Source organism: Chelonoidis abingdonii, chromosome 10 (assembly GCF_003597395.2).
Source record: "Chelonoidis abingdonii isolate Lonesome George chromosome 10, CheloAbing_2.0, whole genome shotgun sequence".
In the NCBI taxonomy this organism is placed as follows: Eukaryota; Metazoa; Chordata; order Testudines; family Testudinidae; genus Chelonoidis; species Chelonoidis abingdonii.
This window is the reverse complement of record NC_133778.1, coordinates 8,791,464-8,815,439: the sequence shown is the minus strand read 5'-3', so window position 1 is coordinate 8,815,439 and position 23,976 is coordinate 8,791,464. Positions and strand designations below refer to the sequence as shown.

The 23,976-nt window shown below is 45.1% G+C and overlaps 1 protein-coding gene across 3 annotated transcripts in view; it reads right to left on the bottom strand.

Annotated features, from left to right (window-relative positions):
* The window catches only part of MCM3AP (minichromosome maintenance complex component 3 associated protein), an 81,979-nt gene that overhangs the window by 14,731 nt on the left and 43,272 nt on the right, over positions 1 to 23,976 (bottom strand). For all 3 annotated transcript variants that reach the window (XM_075069903.1, XM_032804119.2, XM_032804120.2), the window contains exons 17-21: positions 17,567 to 17,719; positions 5,455 to 5,652; positions 5,023 to 5,091; positions 3,134 to 3,268; positions 279 to 432 (exon numbers count right to left, since the gene is read on the bottom strand). In XM_075069903.1, the coding sequence (XP_074926004.1) occupies positions 279 to 432; positions 3,134 to 3,268; positions 5,023 to 5,091; positions 5,455 to 5,652; positions 17,567 to 17,719 (709 nt within the window). The remainder of the gene's footprint in view (positions 1 to 278; positions 433 to 3,133; positions 3,269 to 5,022; positions 5,092 to 5,454; positions 5,653 to 17,566; positions 17,720 to 23,976) is intronic.

The following is a 23,976-nucleotide window of genomic DNA, read 5'->3' as shown; positions in this document are numbered from 1 at the left end:
GATGAAATTTTTTTAAAAGTTTTAAAATAAACATTGATATTATCCATTAAAATTACAAAATAAAAAATAAAAACTGAATTCTGCTAAACTGGACTATTTGGCTTTGAACAGGGTTAAAAAAATGAACTTCTGAGACTCCCTGACTGATCCGACTTTGTAAATGGTGATGAGCTTGCAGATGACACCACACGCTGATAGCCTTGGCAAAGCATTCCTTAGTATCAGAGAGGTGATGGGACCAGGGAGCAGCACACAGCTAACAGACTGCTCTAACGTACCTTTACACACAAGTTGACACAAACAGCCCGATCTTCTTGCATTCCAAGAGAGTTAAACAATGCAAGTGTCTGGACTCTCTCCTCTGTGTTGGAGATCATATCCTTTGATCTTTTATCTCCCATAAATTTCGCTTTCAACCAATCCGCTAGTACCCTGTGAACAAAAAAGAAACCATCTTTTTCATTTGATATGATAGGTGGCACTGGCATAAAATCTATAGTTAAGCGACCACTCTCCATTGTAAATCCCAATTTTAAGTTCTTTAGAACTTTGCCAAAGTTTAACTATTTGGGCTAAAACTTTCCATGCCAGATGTCTGCCTCACGTTCATTTGTTCGATCGGTCATTCATTCATTCATTCAAGAAAAATCACTTAACTGCTTCTGTGAATGAAGTTAAGGGAAAATAGTATCAGAGGGGTAGCCGTGTTAGTCTGGATCTGTAAAAGCAGCAAAGAGTCCTGTGGCACCTTATAGACTAAGAGATGTATTGGAGCATGAGCTTTCGTGGGTGAATACCCACTTCGTTGGATGCATCTGGAAAGATGGTCTTTGTTCAAGATGGTTTCTCTCACACACAGTCCCCTTTCCAGCTTTTACTGGCCAACATCCCTTAGGAATATGAGAGAAATCAAATCGCTTGGTTTTTTGTCTCCTGAGGTGAAGGATAAAGATGGAGTGTCTCTGTTGCTTACATTCCCAAAGGGATTGGCTTTGTTTTACAAGTCAGGAAGGCTTCCCGCGGATTCAGTCTCCCGTCTCTCTCTTGGGTGCAGGAACTATGCTATCTCTCTGCCTCAGGATCAGGATAACCCCCTGCTGGCTTCATTTACTGATACTGTAATATATTAACTGAGGTAAACTACCTTCCTCTGTCTAGGACAGATCTCTTAATCACCTTTACCTAGACTAGACAATCTGGTCTTGAACACGTTCTAGTAACATCACACAGAAGGAGGTCAGAACTTCACATATAACACTGACACATGCATTTTACAATGATACTAATCACCAGCCTTCAAACGATACCTTAACACGATACCTTCTGGATAAGTATCATGACAGCAGAGTGTTGGGGGCTGTGAGTTGGCTGGCATGCTGAGAGTCAGTGCACCGGATGCCTCGGTAGTAAGGGCTCTTAGAGTCATACACCTCCTGCTAGTGATTGATTCATACAGGGGATAACAGACTATTACTTCTACCATTTATTGGCCCAGGCTGTGAATCCAACTGTCCTGTTTGCCAACTCGTCGATGACCATTGCAGGGGTCAATATGGGGTTGATATTGTCCCACACGATGGAATTTCGGTTTTTACAGTTAGCTTTTGTAAAAAGGTAGGAAATTACATATGCGTTACATAGAGGGGCAATTTTGTTTTTGTTTTATTTTTTTAAAACAGGGATGGCAATCAACCAATAAAAAGCAACAGAGAGTCCTGTGGCACCTTATAGACTAACAGATGTATTGGAGCATGAGCTTTCGTGGGTAAATATCCACTTCGTCAGACGCAGGTGCCACAGAACTCTTTGTTGCTTTTTACAGATCCAGACTAACACGGCTACCTCTCTGACAATCAACCAACAGAACAGCTTACCAAGGGGCCTGGTGGATTCTCCATCATTTTAAAGCTTTGAAAACAAGACTGGCTATCTTTCTAAAAGATAGGCTACAGGTTCAACCACAGGTTACTGGGCATGATGCAGGAACTGTTGGGTGAAATTGTATGGCATATGTTGCATAGGCGGTTAGATAAGATTATCACAGGGGTAGGCAACCTATGGCACATGTGCCGAAGGCGGCACACAAGCTGATTTTCAGTGGCACTCAGACTGCTGCCCAGGTCCTGGCCACCGGTCCGGGGGGCTTTGCATTTTAATTTAATTTTAAATGAAGCTTCTTAAACATTTTAAAAACCTTATTTACTTTACGTACAACAATGATTTAGTTATATATTATAGACTTATAGAAACAGACCTTCTAAAATGTTAAAATGTATTACCGGCACGCGAAACCTTAAATTAGAGTGAATAAATGAAGACTCAGCACACCACTTCTGAAAGGTTGCCAACCCCTGGATTATCACAATAGCTCCTTCTGGCCTTCGAATCAGTGATTCAACAGAAAATATCACAGAAAACTACAATGAAAGAACATTAATGTTGTAAAGTCAAACACTCCAAGTTAGTAAGTGTCAAAATAAAGGTTTCCCATACCACTTTAATTCATCTCCCTTGTGCATATGCACTATGATTCCATGTTTGTTCCACAGACCCCTGCCTCATTCAGTGCACAGGGTGGACAGTGAATGGGGCAGAGAGTTGTGAGGAGATTCTGTTGGGTTAAAGGCACTGGACTGGACCCAAGAGAGATGGGTTCCTACTCCCGCTCTCTGCCAGACTTCCTATGTGAAGCTGGACAAGACTGCATCAAAATCCATACACACCTGGAACAGGATTAAAATTCTCAATTCTCGCATTTCCTGGATTTCAAGTGCTTGACTTTGCAATGTTAATGTTCTTTTAATGTATGGGGTATGTAACCGCAGTCTTAGGGTATGAGGGTATTTATCTCTATGACAGGATGTGAGGGCTGAGAAAGGGAATGTGGCTCCATCTCCAGCAAAGTGTAAGGAATTTCACCTCTCTGCAGCAGAGCTAGAACACATTGAAGATTTAGTTAAATAAATAGGGAACATTCTACTGAACAATATTTCACCCCTTTGTCCCGTCATTCATTGCCTTTCTTTCTACCCAGGACATAGGGAGCTACACTTCAGTGACAGTACAAACCCATCCCCTCCTCCATTCTGTCTCCATGACATGCAAGGAAATGCCGGCTGGCTCCTCTGCTTACTGGCTGGGATCCTCTGCTGGACATCCTTCGTAACTCGGCAACACCAAGAGCACCTTCCAAAAGATCTGTTCTCGCTGAACTGGAATATGTTCAAGGATCAGTGAAGGCAGATCCAGGGGTGTCCATGCTGCATCACTTAAAGAGAGTGAAAAGTATATGAAAAATAACTAAATACCTTGATTTTTTTAATGACTCTTCCTTTTTGCCCTAAGCTAGATTTAAAAAAACAGTGATTTTTGCCCTGTTCTGTTCATTCCCTTGGAAGCCCCTGGCATTGGCCACTGTTGGGAAACATGGGTATTGGGCTAGATGGACTATAGGCTGTTCTTGAAAGGTCAGTGTGGCTGTTTGGGCAGCTGCGTGCCAAGGTAAGCAACATTTTGAAGCTGTGAACATTGAATCAATCAATGCAGTTACAGTCTGATGAAATTAAGAGCTAATATAAATGTTTTCTTAAAACGTTTCGCTTTCCATAAAGGAGTTACAAGGACATTCAAAGCAAGGAAGTCTAAGACCTACAGGACTAGATATTCAGATGATGTATATCACCACAGCTCAGTTGACTTCAAGGGCTACACTGATTTACACCAGCTGAGAATCTGACCCACAAGATTTGTCTTGCGTTGGGGATCACATACAAATCCCCACTCTCTCCCCCACTGTGCCTGATGACTTTGATGTTGTAACAAGCCAGGGACTGAAGTTCATAAGAAGCCCACAGAGGCAAGTGCCTGTGGGTTTAGAGAATACAATGAATGAGTAGGTTCTTCTGGCATCCTTTCAAACAACATTGAGAAAACTGGCTATTAGTTTATGGCATATTCCCAGGAACCAGTAAAGCTGCCTTTAAACTCACTGATCCAACTTCCCAGCATCCTATCAAAGTTCTATATTTATTTTTTTTCACCTCCTCAATCATTTCACCACATCAAATTGTCTGAAATTTCATGAGCAATATGGTTGCAAAAGAGAATTTTTTGGGTAAGTTTTGGGGCTAACTGGAGAAATATCTTGGGGTTGTTTAAAACGTCATTTACTAATCTGGAAAAGTTTCCTAGCTTTTCTGCCATGTCTCAAGAAGCAGTCTGCTTCCAAACTCCAACTTGATTTATTCTGTTCCCCTCAGTAAGGATGAAAGCCTTTGATCATTTTTGTCCACTTTGTTGAGTTAGTTTGGGAGTTACTGAATTCTCTTTTGTCAACCAGAGGGGAACATCACAGAGTTCATGAATTCCACCATGTATGTGCTAAGTTACAGATATCTGCAGCTGCACGTTAATGACTTCTTAAAATATCCACACGGACTGGCAGGGATCCTGGTTTTAGACTTGTAAGTGCTCTCGCTCCTTGGTTTATCTCTGCTGTGAGCAGTGGTATCTCCAGCTACAGCAGGTTTCCAGACATCAAAGTCATAAAGAAATGGCCTCCTAAAACTACAGAAATTCTGCCCACTCCTCCACAACCATCATTACCTGTCTGACCTTCAGATCACTCTTCTCTCCCAGAGAAGTCTACAGTACTTACCAGCATTTAAACTACAATCCCAGCCCACTGAAAACAAAGATCTGATGGTCCTCTGCACTTATGTTACAGGCCCAGAGACCACATCTCACTTATTGCTCTCTGCATATGAGCCACACTAGACTCTGCCCCATCTGCCACTCTACACACTCTCCCAGTATTAGTCAGACACTGCACTCTACAGGTACAGGCACAAGATCAGGGTTCTTCTCTTTTGGAGGAGACACCCTTCACCCACCCTCCGTTACATATATTCATAGGGGCTAGTCTGAAAAGTCTGCTAGAGACCGATTCACCACTCTGCACCAACATTTTCAGGGCACACAGCATCTTTGTGCTAATGTAGCTTTAATGAAACTCCAACTTACTATAGCAACTGCTGGTAAAAGTACTGAACTTTCATTTGGTGCTTCGTCTGGTTTCTCAGCCATCTTAACCTGGAACAAAGAGGAAGTCTAGTAAGGAGGTATCAAAGGTGCTGATTCCTCTCTATAACACGTGTAGGTCTGCAAGAGCTCTGAGTGCTCATCTGTGCACCAAGCAAGCCAGAACACTTAGGAGACTTACTACAGTGGAAGAAGATCAGAGAAAAATTCTCTCTGGGTTTTCAGTATGTTTTTCATATGTGTCTGACTGCAATGTGTACAGCCACTGTCTTTTTTGTGAGAGTCCTTCATAGGACAAGTGATATAAGCAAATGTGCTTGTAAAACAAAATGTATACTGTCAGGAACCTATGATCATGTGAAATTATTTTAATTTATCTTTTGAAACTGACTAGATTTCAGGTTAGCTGCTTACCTGGTGCAGGAGATTCCCAGATTTCCGGCGTGTCCTAGGTTTACAATTCTCTTAGTTAGGTTCTCCTCAGCAATAGGACACTCTGCACTGGGGGACAATGCCTTCAGTTTGTTTTTTGGATCCACACAACAGGGAGCTGCTGGGAATGCCCTCATTTGACGCTTCAGCTTCTTCCGCGCTGCTACCACTTCCCTCCATCTTTAAGAGAGAAAATATGGATACGCTATACTAATCAATGCTGCTTGCCAAATCTCACATTATTTTCACAGATTTTCTGTTCAGAGTTATTCTTCACTATTAACTTGCTGGAGCTGCTTTGGCACCTTAGGTTTATTAGCAGTTCAAAGCAGAAAAGCAGAGCTCACTTACCTTACAGTAATTTGAGTTCTTCAAGATGTTTTGTCCCTATGGGCACTCCACTGTAGGATGTGCATATGCCTGTGCGCCTTTGGCTGGAGATGGCAAGGTAGCATTTGCAGGTCCACGCAGAACAGCACCTCATGCGGCGAGTGAAGGCATTTAGAGAGGTGTGAGCTCACCACCACTCAGTTCCTTCTCCACTGTAGAAGACTCCCAAGCAGGAATTCAATGAGATGGGTGCTGAGGTGGTAAGTCCAGGATAGTTTGAAGGACTACACCGCCAAAGTCGGAGCAGGTAAGATGCACAGTGTTTGGCTACGATATGGCTCTAAGACCAAGGAGCAGACCTACAGATCTTTCAGTCAAGCTAAAGACATGAACTGAACTCTAGTAGAATGTGCTGTCACTTTCTGAGGGGGGCATGTAACCCTGCATTCCATAACAAGCCTTGATCCAACCCAAAACCCACTTAGACAGTCCATGTGTGGAAACTGGTTGGCCTTTCATCCAATCCAAAAATCAACACAAATAGTCTAGGAGAGGTGCAGCGTGGTTTAACCCTATTCAGATAGAAGGCAAGGGCCCTCATTACATCTAAAGAATGAAGGCCTGATTCTTTCTGGAGACCCCACCCTGCCTCTTTCACTCCCCTCCTCCCTCCCCTCCAGCACCTCCAGACGCTGACACAGTTGATTGGTGGTAGGCACTGGGAAGGAGTGGGAGGTGCTGATCAGTAGGGCCCACAGGCAGGCAGGAGGTGCTGGGGGGAGGAGGAAGTGGGTAGGGGGGCTCCTCCTTGCCCCCCTACCCACTTCCTCACAAAGCGCAGGTCGCCCCAAAGCATGGGGTCCGGGGCGGTCGCCTCAATTTGCAGTACCCTAGAGACAGCTCTGCCTGTCTCAGCCAAGCAGCTGCTACGTTGATAGCTCTCATACCTTCTCAATGCAGCTTGAGAAGAGTCTTGAGAATTAATGGTGAAAGAAGGGCCATGGTAATCCAAGAACATCTCCTAGAGATCCATTCTGTGACCTCCCTTGGAGCTGAACTGGTGACAATTTGCATTGTTTGGGGTGGCAAAGAGTTTAGCCTGGGTACAGTATATACAAGTCTGGCAGATGCTGCAAAAGAGACAGTCCTTGAGCTCCCATTCGTGATCCTGCCAGAAGTATCTGCTCAGGGAGTCCACAATTGTATTCTTTAGGCCACAGATAGACTGCTGATATTTCTATCTGATGGATAGTACCCCATATCCACAACCTTAGTGATCCTGAGCAAAAGGATTTGGATCTTGCTCCACCTTGTCACTTTACATAGTACATTGTTGCCTTGTTGTCTAGTATTACTCTGAGTAACTTCGTGTGACATGAAGGAAGTGTGGGCAAGCATATCATATTGCTCTTAGCTCCAAGATATTGATAAGGTGCCCCGATTCCTGTGCCAACCATTCGCCTTGTGCTGTGTCTCCCTGTAGATGAGCTCCCATCCCAACAGAGATGCATCCGTTTTGAGGGTTTTCAAAGGTGCTGGATGCAAGACCTTCTGTGGATCTTTCCATCACATCAGAGAGCTCAACACCTTCCGAGGCACCGTGATGTGCTTGGAGAGAGACTGCTTGTTTGGGATGTATGCTGTTCTTATCCATATCTGGAGGCATCTGAGGTACATCCTCATGTTGGGAGTCACATATGTGGAGGCTGACATGTGGCCCAAAACTTGTATTGTTAGCAGGCTGCAATGTAATGTTGAGATTAGGTTGAATAGGGTGAAGAATCTCTCTTTGGGTAGCTAAGCTCTTGCTGTTGTGGAGTCTAAGGTAGTGCCTATAAAGTCTATTCTCTGAATAGGAGAGAGTATGGATTTTCTGCGGTTAATGCAGAGGCCCAGAGATTGGAATAAGGTTATGTTAAGATGAGTTCCTGTCTGCATCCTGTAGAACTTGCCCATACCGGTATTGCCCTGGCCTCTTCTTTTGTCATTCAGTGTTGAACGCATTCTAAAACAATATGCATTTCCTCACCTTTTAGGGGCGAAGCCAGACTTTTAGGCACCTGCTCCCCTACTTGGTGTAAACTTTGCTTGTGCCAATCAGAAACGAACACACACAGGTTTTTGGGTTCGTCCCCTATGAACACTTCTGTGCATGTCATAGTAGGTTACTTTAGGCGGCCTGCCATGTGCAGGCAGGGAGAGGAACGAAAGAAAAACGAATCCTGTGAATCCTGTGTACACCCATCAACCGACCTGAATCACACCTGAAAGCCTCCTCTCTCAGCTCACGTGTTTCAAACAGGGTTTCTACGTTTGCCGGTCGTTATGCCGTTGGTTTTGTATTTGTAAGTATCATTAGTACTAAAAATGCTGCATCTTTGTTTATAAATATTGTTAGTAGATATTTTAGTCATTGTGTGTTTTAAGTTTTATTAACCCTATTAGCTAATCATACGCTGCTCCCCTACCCCTTGTAACTATCCCCAATAAAACTTTAAATTGATTAATTTTAGTTGTGTGTGTCTGCAGTTTGCATCGTGACCCATGCTCTCCTTGCATCCTTTACCTATATAGTCTGTTGCCACGTGCAGCCTGGTAAATAACAGGCCTGCATTTCCTTTCGCCCCTGCAAATACGTGGCAATATACAAGGTAGTGCCTATAAAGTCTATTCTCTGAATGGGAGAGAGTATGGATTTTCTGCGGTTAATGCAGAGGCCCAGAGATTGGAATAAGGTTAATGCCCTGGATGTTGCCTCCTGTACCTCTTGAGGTCTCTGGACCCTGAGAAGCCAGTCGTCCAGATATGGGAACACTGCTATTCCCCACTAACATAGACAAGGCAGATTGTAAGACTACCACTCAGAGAATCTTTGTGAACACCCTCAAAGATGTGAAGAGTCCGAAGGGGTGAACTCGATACTGATAGTGATCTTCCTTTACCATGAATCTTAGAAAATGCTTGTCTGAGAGTAGATCTTAGAAAATGCTTGTCTGAAGGTTGAAGGCAGCAAACCAGTCTCCTGAATCTCAGGATGGAATTGCATTGGCTAGTGTCACCATTCTAAAGTGTTGTGCTAGAACATAGTTATTCAAGTTCTTGAGGTTAAGGATTGGTTTCCACCCTCTGCCTTTCTTGAGAAGAGGAGGTTACTTACCTGTAAATGGAAGTTCTTTGAGATGTGTGGGCCCTATCTGAATTCCACTGAGGACAGAGCTGGAGAATTTGAAAGTTGTCTCTTGGTCCATGCATGTGCCCTTGCTCTGCCTCCTGGTTTTGTCTGGGGTGATAAAAAGGGCAGGGTGGAGTGGCCATGCCCTCAGCTCCTTCACCACCACAAATCAAACAGATCCGCAGCAGAGGGGAAGGAAGATGGAAAGTGAAATCCAGATAGGGAACACACATCTCGAAGAACCTTCAGTTACAAGTAAATAACCTCTTCTTCTAGTGACAGTGCCTAATTCGGAGAAGTGTGCGAGGAAGAGAATTGAAGGGTTGAATGAAGGACAGCCACGTCCAATGAGGTGTGTCACAGAGTCTTGCATCAAGGCATAATGTACAGCGAAGGCATAATGCACCGAACTCCACGTGGTCTGGAGGCAGTACATCGTGCAAGATGGCCACAGTCGATGTGAATGCACTTGTGGAATGGGCTCTCACTACAAGGGATGGAGACAGTCCCGATAACCAAAAAAAGCATAATGCACCCTGATATCCTCTATATGATCATCTGGCCTTTAATCTTTTCAGCTATAGTGATAAACGGTCTAGGGGGACTTCCTGAATTGTCTTGTCCTTTACAGGTAGAAGGCCAAGGCCCTGCAGACCCCGAGAGGGAGTGAAGGTGCTGCTCCTCTGCCAATACGAGGCTTCGGAAAGAAAGCAGGTAAGCGTATGGGTTGGTTGAGATGAAAGCAGGATACAACCTTTAGCACAAACTCTTGTGTGCAGGCACAGGGGAACTTTGTCCTTATCCAACATGGTTAAGGGGGTAGGGGGTCCACCATCATGTTCCCCAGTTCGCCCAGCCTTCTTGCAGAAGTAACAGCTATCAGGAAGGTGACCTTAATGGAAAGGGGAGACAGGAAGCATGAGGCCAGAGGTTTGAAGGGTGATTTCATTAATGTCAAGAGGACAAGGCCGAGGTCCCATTGAGGAGCAACAGGTTGAATGGTGGAAAGCTTCTGAGGAGACCCTTCGAAAACCTGGTAGTCAACAGATGTATAAATACAGAGTGCATTTCCAAATGGGGGTGGAAGGCAGTGATAGCTGCTCTGTGGACCTTGACAGAATTGAGAGCGAAACTTGACATTTCAGGGACATAAGGTAGTACAAAAGAAGGAGACTGTCCACATCCTTGGGGCAAAGACTACTCTGTGGGGCCCAAGAAGTAAAGTGCTTCCACTTGGCCCAACAGGAATGCCTTATGGATTCTTTCCTGATGCTTGAGAGGATGTCTTATAGTGCCAGCGAACAATTCCATTCTAGCAAAGATCCCATCCAAAAACCAACCTTCGAGGTGAAGTATCTGCAGATTGGGATGCCTGATCCTGCCTGTGTGTTGCATGAGCAATTCCAGGAAAGATGGTAGGGCAAACAGGGGATGCGTTGACATGTGGGGAAGGTGGAGAAACCAGAACTGGCATGGCCAGAATGGGGCAATCGGAATAACCAGTGCTCTCTCCCACCTGATCTTGTGGAGGACTCGTGGCTGCAGCAGTATGGGGGAAAGGCATAACTGATCTGGTCCGACCAGTGGTGAATGAGCGCATCACTTTGGGAATGGGCATAGAGACCACTTCTGAAGCAGTAAGTGATGCACTTGCTGTTGGAGCAGGATGCAAAAAGGTCCCTGGTCGAGAGTCCCCCATCAGGTGAAAATGTCTCTAAGGTGTCATGGAGCTCCCATTTGTGGATGGCCAAGAATTTCCTGCTGAAAGAGTCTCCAATTATGTTCTGAGTCACCAGACGATAGGCTGCCAACAACAGGCACTTGGCACCAATCCCATAGACAAACCGCTTACACACAGAGCAAAGGCAACCTCGTGCCCCCTTGTCTGTTGATGTAATAAATGGTGGTGCTGTTATTGGACATGATGGAAGAAATGCACAACATGCTCTTTGGACTGCCTGAAGGTCCATAATGTTGATGTGCATTCTGGATTCCCCAGTAAAAACTACAGTAAAAACAACAAAAACTATTTAAAATTCTAAAAATGGTATTTTTTTTTTTTAGGTGCATCAGAGAGAGACAAGAGGACAGTAGCAGGTTCAACTTGGACCATGCCATGGTGAGAAGGAATTGAGGGCGCAGTTGGTCTGCCCGCCCTTTATCGTCTCAGACAAAACCATGAGGTGGAGCAAGGGCACATTCCCCTCAGTGGAATACAGTAGGGACCATCACTTGCAGAACCACCAGTAAGTAATTCAAATAAAACCCTCTTCCAAAGAACTTTGGTGGGACCAGTTCTATAGCTCCCAAAAGAAGAGAGTGGGCCTCTTCTTTTAAGAGTTCCTTGTGAGAGGGGTCCCTGAAGAGAGGGAGGTGAGGAAGAACAGCATGGAAATGGATAGAATGGCCCACTTTGACAACTTCCTATATCCACGTCTGAGGTAAGGTATTCTCAGACAGGAAGATAGCTGTTTTCCAAAGGTGTGTGTGTGGGGGGGGTACTCACATGATTGGTGATCTATTGGAGTAGAATACTTGATGCCTCAACCGAGGTGTCAAAAGTCTCTTAGACTGTTTGTGTAGAAGTAGGGGTGGGAGGTGTGCTGATTATAGTAGAACGGTCTCAATCTCTGAGCAGTTTGGGATCTATAAAACTCTCTTATTGCACACACAAATCCCCTGTGATCACATCATCACTTTGGGGTCCCTGAAAGTATGGAGAGAGGAGTCTGTATACTGACCAAAGAACCCTTGAAACAGAAGATCTTCCACTGTGTTTTCAACCTCTCTTGAAAGTCCTGAGAACTGGAGCCAGGATGCTCTTCCCATGAGCACCACTGTGGTCATGGACCTGACAGCTGTACCAGAAGCATCTAATGCAGCCTGCAGAGAAGTTCTGATGACTAACTGTCCTTCAGTGATAATGGGCTGAAAATAATCTTTCAGGTATACACATTTTAATGAGCATTTGGCACAAGACCAGAGAGTACATATTGAAGTCATATTTCACCATTAAGGCCTGGTAGTTGGCAATGTGAAATTGGAGAGTGGCTAATGAACAGCTCTTCCTTCCCAGGAAGTCCAGCCTTTTTGATTCCTTACCTGATGGAGAGGGCCTACACTGAATTTGACAGTCCGTCTCAATGGTAGCCTCCACCACAAAAGAGCTGGGGCTCGGGTAGGAGAAGTAGCACTCTGTTCCTTTGAGTGGGATGTAGTATTTCTCATCTGTCTGCTTACAGGTAGGTGGAATTATGGTAGGTATTTATCACAGGTTATATATGCCTGAGATAAGAGTGCCTCATTGATAGGTAAGGCAACCTTTCCCTGAGGATTAATGTTCAGGATGTCCACCAGGGAATGTTTGGACTCTTGCACCTGCTCTAGTAGGTTCAAGAGTCCAAACATTCCCTGGTGGACATCCTGGGAAGGAAGATAGAGTTCCTAGCCTTTTCATGAGTTCCTGCAATGTCTTGAAATCACCCGCATAGGAGGGAGGTGGTGGCATCAGCACCTCATCTAGATATGAAGATGAATTTCCAGAGGGATCTCCTCTGTCTGAGGCTCCTGTTCCTCTTATACGTCTTTTGATAATGGAGAGCAGCATGGTATCAATGTGCACTGTACTAGAGGATGTTCTGTAGAAGCTGATAGTTGGTATGGTACTGATGGGTACCAGTGCTTTTTCCTAGAGATTATATTAAGTTGCTCACTGTAGTGGCCCCTTAGGTACCAGTAGTCCCACTGGGGAGAGCGATAAGGGAAGGGATGTCAATGATAGTTATAACTTCTGGGCCTATGATGTTCTGGTAGGTTCCCCAGGCCCATCTTCATGCAAAGGGCTCAAGGAGGTAGGGTAGTATGGTACCCAAATGGATCCCTGTCCTGAGCTCTCTGAGGCCAAGGAGTCGTCCCCTGAACTAAGTGGGAAGGAAGGGCTTCAATATTCTAATCAGTACCAAAGGTTGGAGGTGTAAGCCAATCCCGACATGCTGTTTTTGTTGGAGTACCATGGAGGTGGAGTTGGTGGATCCTTCTATAAGTGGCGATTCAGGTTCATGAGAGATAATAAGATCTTCTGAAAAAAGGAACCTGGAAAAAAAGGTGGAGGGCTCTGAAATTCTTCATCCAAAACTAGAGTTGGTACTGGGTGATGAGATGGACGCTGTTGCACTACTGGGATAGCCGTCGTGTCTTGACCCCTTTCAAAGGGGTGTGAATGGTAGCCCTGTAGGTCTCACTATTTTGCAAGGGAGCAGACAGTGCCACGGCAGTAATTGCTCCTGTTATAAGCACATTCAATCAGGGCTTCTACCTCAGTACTGGATTTCGTCAGAGCCTTAGCAGAATGAGAGGTCTCCTGAAAGCAGGTCTTTTCCAGTAGTCTGCCCCTCTTCTTTGTTTTCCTCTGGAAAGGAATGCTTCCTTTTTTTTTTTTTTTGAGGTCCTATTGTCTGGGGCTGCAGACAAAGCAGCAACAGTGACCGAGGCTGTCTGTGACATAGAGGTCAATGTACAAGGAGGGAAGCAGACCCTTGTAGGGATGTACAAGGAGGGAAGCTAACACATGCTCCAATAGCATGAGCTTCAGTCTGGCTTCTTTGATCTTCAAACCTAGCCAGACCTGGCATGTGGCAGGGTTGTGGGACTCCCCCAAACACCACAGGCAGCTGGAATGTCCATTGCTGTGGAGAAAAGACCTCTGGTAAGTCTCACAGGCCTTGAACCCTGGGGTCTTGGGCATAACTACTATATTCCAACACAAAATCAAAGAAAATGAAAAGGAAGGGATGGAGCTTTCTCAACCAACATAAAATAAAGTGAAGTGAAGTGAAGGTATATGGAAATAGAATAATTCAAAGAAAGAATGATCAAACCAAAGCAGTCAAACAATAATGCACAAATTAAGGCGGGAAGCAAAATACAATAGTCAGTAGTCTCCATCTCAAGTTGCAGGTGGTAGAGAAAGAACTGAGTGATGGCAAGATTGTGTATCCCAATATGCCCTCATTCAGAGCACGGGGGTGTCATTCTACACAGGCACGGACCTGCGAATACTACGTTCCAGTCTCCACTCAAGAGTGCACAGGTGTATGCACATCCTATGGTGGGACATTTATAAGGACGTGTACTTGAAAAACTAATGTTGTCCCACAACATGTATGGGCTGTGCCAACAGTGAGTCACCCACTACCAAAAAGCTGGACAGGGTGGCACACACTGACAATTAGGGGGCCTGGTTTTTGCTCTGCCTTGCTACCACTAACATCAACAGTTAAAAGTCACAAGAGCTAGGGTGTTATGGCAGTTGCATGTTAAGGAGCTGAATCCCAGAAGTGAGAATTCTATTCAGATTGCATCTTTAGATAAATATTCTTCTTAATTTCAGTGTTTACTCTGTGCTTGTACAGCATTTGGTGTATAATCCATTTAATTACTTTCCTCTGGATTATAAAATAGCTTCCCTCTTGCTGAAAATAATACAACTTAAATATTTTTTGAAAGGAATTCTAGACATCTATAGGACATGTTACCTAAAAGATGCTTTATCAGAAGTTAGACTACCTATATGTTAAGATTCCAGGACTGCTATTCTGTAAACTAGAACATCTATGTGCAGTGATGGAAATAGCTACAAGCATAGTTGAGAGCTCTTTTTGTTCAGAATAGCACCATGCTCAATCATCACTGGAATTTGGGGTCTGTTCCTGTCCAATTCTTAAATTTTCAGCTACTAGTGGCATTTTTACACTTTAGAAATTACACCTGCGTGACAGCATAGGCTTTCATCTCGTCTCTTACATTAAATCAGTTTCAAAACATTTGAGTTGACAATATAGATTTTTTTTATTATTATTTACAGCCTCAGTCCATAATAAAGAGCACTGACCCTTCCCTAGTAATCTTCCCAGTCATCTTCCTTCACACAATCCACTGAGAACGTATTTCAGATCCAGTGGCTGGTGACGGGACACTAGATGGGGAGGGCTCTGAGTTACTACAGAGAATTCTTTCCCAGGTGTCTGGCTAGTAGATCTTGGCCACATGCTCAGGGTCTAACTGATCCCATATTTGGGGTCAGAAAGGAATTTTTTCCCAAGTCAGATTGGCAGAGAGGTGTTTCCCCTTCTTCTGAAGCAGGAGGCACTCGTCACTTGCAGGTTTAGACTAGTGCTGCGGTAGGCAACCTATGGCATGTGTGCCAAAGGCAGCACACGAGCTAATTTTCAGTGGCTCTCACACTCCCCAGATCCTGGCCACCGGTCCGAGGGGCTCTGCATTTTTATTTAATTTTAAATGAAGCTTCTTAAACATTTTGAAACTTTCTTTACTTTACATACAACAATAGTTATATATTACAGACTTATCGAAAGAGACCTTGTAAAAAAGTTAAAATGTATTACTGGAACGTGAAACCTTAAACTAAACTAGAGTGAATAAAAAGACTCGGCACCCCACTTCTGACAGGTTGCCGACCCCTGAACTAGTGTGTCAGTGCTGGATTCTCTGTAACTTGAAGTGTTTAAATCATGGATTTGAAGACTTCAGTAACTAAACCAGAGGTTAAGTGTCTATTACAGTAGCAGGTGAGCAAGGTTCTGTGGCCTGCAACGTGCAGGTCAGACTAGATGATTGTGATGGTCCCTTCTGGCCTTGAAGTCTATGAGACATTGCAGTCTCCCCCCATGCAGGAAAACAGATGGGCCTTGCGGTGTGCCCTGAAGGGTCAATACCCCCCGGACTGGGGTGAGGGAATTCCAAAGCTCCACAAAGATGGCCCTGCCGCCCCCCTGTGACCCTAAGACTCCCTTTATGACTACCAGCAAACAACACATTCACGCTGTTGTCAGAATATTTAGGTACACAGCATCTTGTAAAGTATCGTATGTAAACCGGTAACATGCTGGTCATGAATATCAGTGTGTGATGTATGTATGGGTTGTGTATAGAGAGTTATGTATGTGTGTTGTAATATAGTCTTAAAATCTGTTGTGGAGGCAACTGATAAACAAGCCTGCCGTAGACAAAGGAGTGTGGCTTTACTTGTCTGCACGAATCATGCTAATGCCTGGATGAGAAAACAGCATGGCCTGATTACAAGCAAAGGACAACAAAAGGATATTTGATTCTAAGGTACACAAAGTGATCAAGACAAGGAGAAAGAAAGTTGAGGAGACGATGAAGAAAGGGCTTGGTGCCTGCTCCCCAAAGAACATACAGCAAGGGAGAGGAACTCTGTCTGGGTTTACTTTTCAAAGAATACATTTCAAAGGTTCCTCATTTGTTACCCAACACTGATGGACCAAAGGGATCAGTGCCCCCAATTCTGTGAACAGTTAATCCTCCTGCTTGAGGGGCTGGAGTTGCTGAGTGCTTGATGTGATTGAGAAAGCTGCTTACGTAAAGATTGGAGCTTGCTAAAGTCAAGTTTTAGATATTAGAAACTTCCCATTGTTGTTTTGTTTTAACCACATCTTTTTCTCTTGCTTAGTATCACTAAAATCCAAATTCTTTATTAATAAACGTATGCGTGGTTTTATAAGCCATCTCAGTGCAGTGCATTACAGTGTGGGTCCTCAGCTAGACTGACAGGCGGTGGGTGTACTTGCTTTGGAGGCAGCAGACTTGGTAATTTCTGTGAGTGTCCAGCAATAAGGAGTAGATTCTACAGAGGAACACTCTTCCTGGAGGCTCAGGAATTGAGGTTTACCGAATGTTACTCCCAAGGCAAGGTTAAGACTGGCAGAGTCCAAAGGAGTTTTCTGGGGAGCTGACACACAGTTTAAGCTCCAGCAAAGCTCTCCCTTGTTGGCGCAGTGGGGGCAACCCAAGGCTTATGGTTCTGCGTGGCCCTAGAAAGCTTCTCACCCCCTACCCTCTCTTGTCTGAGTGAGCGCCAAGCCAGGCACCCCACTGATCTGGCAATATGGCACAGGGAGAGAGACAGCTTTTGGATAAGTAGCTCCTGGGCTATTTAGAGCTTTATTAACACCCCTCCCCCTTCTCCCTCCCCAAAAATCTTAAATACTAATCAGTGCTTAATAATTAGCCAGTGTAAACCAAAAAAAATCCACTGGTATCATGTGCTCCTGGCAGGCTATAGGGTGTAAAACAGGAGCTACTGCATTCTGTACCAGCATGAGTTTCCAGATAGATTTAAGCAGCGGCTCTCATGACCCCCTTCACACAGCAAGCCTCTGAGTGCAATCCCCCTTATACATGAAAAACACTTTATATATTGAACACCATTATCAATGCTGGAGGCTGACAGCTTGTGACCCCCCATGTAGTAACCTCGCAACCCCATGAGGGGTCCCAACCCCCCGTTTGAGAACCCCTGAAGAGGAGCTTGTTAAACAGTCTAATCTAATGTTGTTTCCCCTTCCCCCAACCTCTGTTTACTTGTTGGTCTCTCCTTAGATTGGGAGCTCCTCAGGCAGGGATTGTTCCCTCTTCTCTGTCTGGAAAGCACCTAGTAGGGACTATCAGAAAGAAACAGTATGCTTGGATTAGCAAATGCTACCACTGATCCTGTTAGAGACCAGTTGGCCTTCTTGAGAACAGTGTCTGTGGTATGGTTTGACAACTCACCGCTGCAGATATTTGCAGAAACACTGGAGCTCCTGGAGGGTCTCCTTAGCACTCTGAAAAATCTCCTCTTCCAGAAACAGCTGCATTACATCAGCACAGACTTCCTCTGAGCAACGGGCAATGCGGGCTTTTCGGTCTCTTTCCAAAGCATACCTGGTGCAGAATGAAAGAAAACGAGATTCCAAGGCATAAATGCTCACTAAGTAGCACGCATGGCAGTAAATGCTAAAAACAGCTGTAGTGCAAAAGGTAGGTATTTCCAGCACAGATAAGTAGTCATTTAAAATCATTCCACTTTCTGGAAGCCACTAGACTTCTGTAAGTTTCTCCTTTGAAAAGAAAAAAGCATAGGCCTTTCTTATCTAGGGGAACAGAAGCTGTGCACCTGTGAGGGGGGTGGGGAATTCAAGGCCTTTACAATAGAAAGAATCAAGTATTAGTCTTCAAAGGGGTTTGTAGTCCCCGTTCAAGGACATGTACACAACCCCTCCTCCCCCACTCCCCACATTCCCAAATACCCATCCAGAATCCTAATTATCCCCTCACATTTCCTCCACTTCTAACTCATCCTCTTCTACTCATGGCCACCGCCTTTCCAGTCAGTGATGCTTTGTGGAAGAAGAGCATGGGAGATCTGTACTAGACACCATGCTCATAAAAGCTTCTCTCTTCGTTAAAAGTACTGTGGTGAGTGAGGCTTGTTCTATAGCACACGAAGGGTTAATTCCTGCTAGAGCTCTCCACATACATACAGGCAAGAACTAAGTTAACTGTTGGTGCTTAATGGACAATGCACTGAATGCCCTCCTGAAAACTGACCTCCAGTCCCCTGGTGAGATGCAGAATGGTACCAGACTCAGAAGCCGTGCTAGCCCATTGGGGAGCCTAAGCAGCAATATTTTTTCCCAGCCTGTAATAACAACAACAACAAAAAAAATAGAGGGCCTCCTTGAGCTGCTCAGGGCCCAAAGCAATTGCTTAGTCTGCTTGTGCCTAACGCCAGCACTGACCAGGTTCAGGGGTTCCAGGACAGACAAAGGAACTCTGAAATGGGTAAAGCCTGTCTGTGAACTCAGAGCAAGGCAGAGACTGCAGGCTCTCTCTCCTAACCCCGAGCCTGGAACAATGGGACCGAACTACAGACATGCCAGTTCTCTTAAACTGATGCAAGAGTCATGATGTCTGAGGGCTTGTCTACACTGGCAATTAACAGCTCTGCAACTTTCTCGCTCCGGCGTGTGAAAAAACAGCCCCCTGAGTACAGCAAGTTGCGGTGCTGCAAAGTGCCAGTGTAAACAGTGCCCCAGCGCTGGGAGCTACACCTCTGGTGGAGGTGGCTGTCTCCCAGCGCTGCACCATGACCACACAAGGCACATCAGTGCTTTAGTGTTGCCAGTGTAGACTAGCCCTGAGTAAAATTAAACCTCACTCATGATCTTGCTATAAAACTCTCAAATGTCAGGATTGTTTTCAACCTCAACATGTTCTTAAGATTGGTTTACAGTCAAACAGGACAAACAAAGGAATGTGGTTTCTCCACTGGGTAGTTAATCCCAAAGTACTTTGAAAGACAATGAGAATGCACTTATATATCAGACAAACAAAGCTATCAAGCTAACAAGTGGAGGTAGGGGGAGAGACACCCCAGCAGGGAACAGAAACTTCATCTGAGGTATAAAGAAGAGGGGGAGAGCCAAACTTCAAATAAGCAACTGAGGGCTTGTCTACATTACGCAGCTTTTAGCGACAAGGCTGGGTCGACACAGCCTTGTCGCTAAAAGGCAGCGTGTGTGAACACTTTCTGTCGGTGTATTGTTAGCACTTTTGCTGACAAAATACTTCCAGCCCCGTGAGTTGCAGTAGCTTTGTCGGCAGGAGCGACAAAGCCGCGTTCAAACTCCCACTTGCGACGGCAAAACTTTTGTCTTTCACAGGGAGCTTTTTTAAGTACCCATGAAAGACAAAAGTTGTGTCAACAATGACGCAGTATAGACAAGCCCTGAATCAATTGGGAAAAAAAATTCCCATGTTTGAGAGTTCTAAAAATGAGGCTTAAATTTTATTTAGAAATCCTGTCAGCCACCAGGGGCGCGGCCGGGGGTCTTGCTGTCAGCCCTGGGCGGCTGCTCCCCTGCCAGTGTGGAACGTGGGAGAGGGGATCACTGCAACCCCACAGACCACTGCAACCCCACAGGCCTGGGAAGCATAAGGAATCCTAAGGAGCAGAGGTGAGGCTGGGGGGGCTGAACTATGGCATGGTGGCTGCAGGGGGGCTGAAGTGAGGAGGGTGAGGGCTGAATTAATGGTAGGTTCTGGGCAGATGGGGTGAGTGGTGGGAGGGTGAATTGATGGGGTGGTGATGATAGGGGCTGGGGGACTGAACTGAGGATGGGGCTGAACTGAGGGGAGCTGGGGGGGGGACAGGATTGCGTGGCGGGAGATGGGCAGATGTGAGGGTGAAAGCTCTTGCAGCAGGGCCAAACTCACTTTATCCAGTACATGTGGGAGAGTGGTTAACACAACTGTCACATGCACAAACCCTGAAGACGGGCAGCGGAAGTTCAAAAATCAAGAGACTGACCTAAAAGCACAGTATCATCTTTCTTTAAAATGTCATGATTTTGGGGGCCTAACTCATGATTTCTGATCTCTTGAAGTTGGCAACACTAACTACATGTGGGGGAAATGCTAGGGTTTAGGTAAGACTTTTTGTAGAGAAAGTAAATAAATTGTTATTTACTCCTTCTCATAACACAAGAACTAGAGGTCACCAATTAAATTAATAGGAAGCAGGTGTAAAACAAAAAAATATATCTTCACACAATGCACAGTCAACCAGTGGAGCTCCTTGCCAGAGGATGTTGTGAAGGCCAAGATCACAACAGAGTTCAAAAAAGAACTAGATAAATTCATGGAGGATAGGTCCATCAATGGCTATTAGCCAGGATGGGCAGGAAAGGTGTCCCCTAGCCTCTGTTTGCCAGAAGCTGGGAATGAGCGACAGGGGATGGCTCACTTGATGATTCCCTGTCCTGTTCATTCCCTCTGGGGCACCAGGCACTGGCCACTGTCGGAAGACAGGATACTGGGGTAGATGGATCTTTGGCCTGACGCAGTGTGGCCGAACTTATGTTCTTAAGACAATGAGTGTATAGGCCTTTTGTTGTTTTAACTCTCTTCTCTCAGATTGTGATGATCCTTTGGATAAATAAAGACTTTGTTCTGAAGAAGCTGTTTGATGTCCCTGCATTTTCTTACTGATCATAGGGTTCCACAGGGTAGTCTACAGCTGGGGCCAAAACTGGATGGACGTGCTTAGGAAGCATGGTTCATAAACAGGGATAGGGATAGGTAGGAAGCATGGTTCATAAACAGGGGTAGGCTTTTGTAGGTGACAAATCTGAGGAACTGTCACAGATTGAAGTGTCACTAGAGGAGGTGGTTTTTGGAATTAATTGATAAACTCAACAGTTAACAAGTCACCTGGGACCAGATGGCATTCACCCAAGAGTTCTGAAAGAATCAAATATGAAGTGCGGACTATTAACTAAGGTTTGTAACCTGTCCTTTAAATCGGCTTCAGTACCCAATGATGGAAGTTAGCTAATGTAACGCCAATTATTTAAAAGGGCTCTAGAGGTAATCCCGGCATTACAGACCGGTAAGTCAACATCAGGTACGGGCAATTAGTCGAAACAATAGGTAAGAATAAAATTGTCAGACATATAGAAAGACAAACTGTTGAGCATAATGAACTGGTTTCTGTAAAGGAAATCGTGTCTTATTAATCTATTAGAGTTCTCTTTGAAGGGGTCAACAAACATGTGGACAAGGGGATCCAGTGGACTAGTGTACTTAGATTTCCAGAAAGCCTTTGACAAGGTCCCTCACCAAAGGCTCTTACGTAAATTAAGCTGTCATGGGATAAAGGAGGTCTTTCATGGACTGAGAACTGGCTAAAGACAGAACAAGGGTAGGAATTAATGGTAAATTCTCAAAATGAAGAGGAGAGTAACTAGTGGCTTCCGCAAGGGTCAGTCTCTAGGACCAATCCTATTCAACTTATTCATAAATGATCTGGAGAATGGGGAAACAGTGACGGTGGCAAAGTTTGCAGATGATACTAAGCTACTCAAGATAGTTAAACGAAAGTGTTTGTGAAGACTTCAAAAAGATCTCACAAAACTAAGTGATTGGGCACAAAATGGCAATAATGAACTTAATGTGGAATAAATGTTAAGTGATGCACATTGGACAAAATAACCCAGCTATACATACAATATGATGGGGGCTAATTTAGCTATAACGAGTCAGGAAAAAAGTCTTGGAGTCATCGTGGATAGTTCTCTGAGTGTCCACGCAGTTGCAGAGGCGGTCAAAAAGCAAACAAAGATGTTAGGAACCATTAAAAAGGGGATAGAGATAGGCCTGTCATACACTACGCGTTTTAAATCGATTTAAGGAGCGTTTAAATCGATTTAACGCGTGTACCGTCCACACTACAACGCCCTTATCGATTAAAGGGCTCTTTAATTCGATTTCTGTACTCCATCCTCGACGAGAGGTAGTTAGCGCTAAATTCGATATAAACAATATCGGCTTACGGTTGTTGTGGACGGAAATCGACGTTATTGGCCTCCGGCAGTATCCCCACAGTGCACCACTGACCGCTCTGGACAGCAATCTGAACTCGATGCAACGGGCAGTGTAAAAGGAAGCCCCTACGATAACTTTTGAATTACATTTCCCGTTTGCCCAGCGTGGAGCTCTGATCAGCACGGTGGCATGGCAGTCTCAATCCAAAAAAGTAGCTCCAGCATGGACCGTACGGAGATACTAGATCTGATCGCTTATGGGGGAGACAAATCTGTTGTATCAGAGCTCCGTTACAGACCACGAAATGCCAAAGCGTTTTGAAAGAAAATCTCCAGGATACACAGCGCTGCGTGACAAGTGTGACGGGAAGCCAGAGACTCCAAATGGATGCTCATGGAGGAGAGGAGTACTGAGGACTCCAGCTATCCCACAGTCCACAGCAGTCTCTGAAAAGTATTTGCATTCTTGGCTTGAGCTCCCAATTGCTGTAGGTTCAAACACAGTGTCTGGCGTGGTTCAGGGAATAGCTCCTCAGTTTCTTTCCCCTCCCCCACGTGAAGAAAGGGAAAGAAATCTTTCTTGACTTCTTTCAATGTCACCCTATGTGTACTGAATGCTGCTGTAGACGCGATGCTGCAGCGTGAGAGCAGTATCCGCTCCTCTCCCTCTCCCCTCCCGGTGGTAGACGTGCAATTAGGACTAGTAACCGTCCTCATGAATATCTAACATGTTGACATCGAGGCCAACATTGCTGGTTACTTCCAGTAGATGGACAGAACGGCTAATACCAGCTTCATTCATAGCAACTGGGGCTTCAGCTCCCTCCCTTCCTGTGTAAGAAAAGATTCTGTACTGCCTGGACTGTCATAGCAGCAGCATGCTGGGCTCCTCTCCCCCACACGCTTAATGTCTGCCTGGACTATCATCAGCCGGGAGGCTGCCTCCCCCTCATTTTATGTCACTAACACTCTGTTTCTTATTCCTGCATTCTTTATTACTTCATGACAACAATGGGCAGGACACTGCCACGGTACCAGGAAGGCTGGGGAGGAGGAAGCAACGCGGTGGGGTTGTTGCAGGGGCACCCCTGTGAATACTGACATGGAGCAGCTGTTGCTCTGATACACTGGTCCTCTAATACACTTGCCCTATTTTTAGAAACCATAGGGAGGGATTGACTCAGTCCCAAGTGAGTCAATCCCAATTTTGCTTTTGCGTTGCGCCCCCGGCCGATTTCAGCCAGGGGCATCATGATAGCAGTGGACAGTACAGAGGAGGAGAGATAACCGTCATCTCATTGCCAGTTTACTCCAGCAGTAGACGGTACAGAACGACCGGTAACCATCTCTGCTATCATTGCAAAAGCAAGTGAATGCTACTGCGTAGCGCTGGAGTATCTCCTCTCTCTCCGCAGGCATCCAGTACACATACGGTGCGGAAAAAAAAAAGCTGAACGGGCTCCATGGTTGCCGTTGCTATGGCGTCTGCCAGGGCAATCCAGGGAAAAACGGCTGTGAAAGGATTGTCAGCTGATGTTTTCCCGGAGAAGGAGCTGACTACGACATTACCCAGAACCACCCACGACAATAATGATAACCAGATTCCAAGGCGGGGACTGCAGCTACGGAAGAGCTACCCAATGCAATGCTTCAGAAATCGACGTTAGCTTGGACATGGAACGCACAACACCGAATTCTCTGCCTAGTGTGCCACATGAATCGAATTTATAATATCAGTTTATAAAACCGATTTAGCTAATTCGATATTCCCGTAGTGTAGAGTGGCCTAAGGCTGAAATATGATTATTGCCTTAG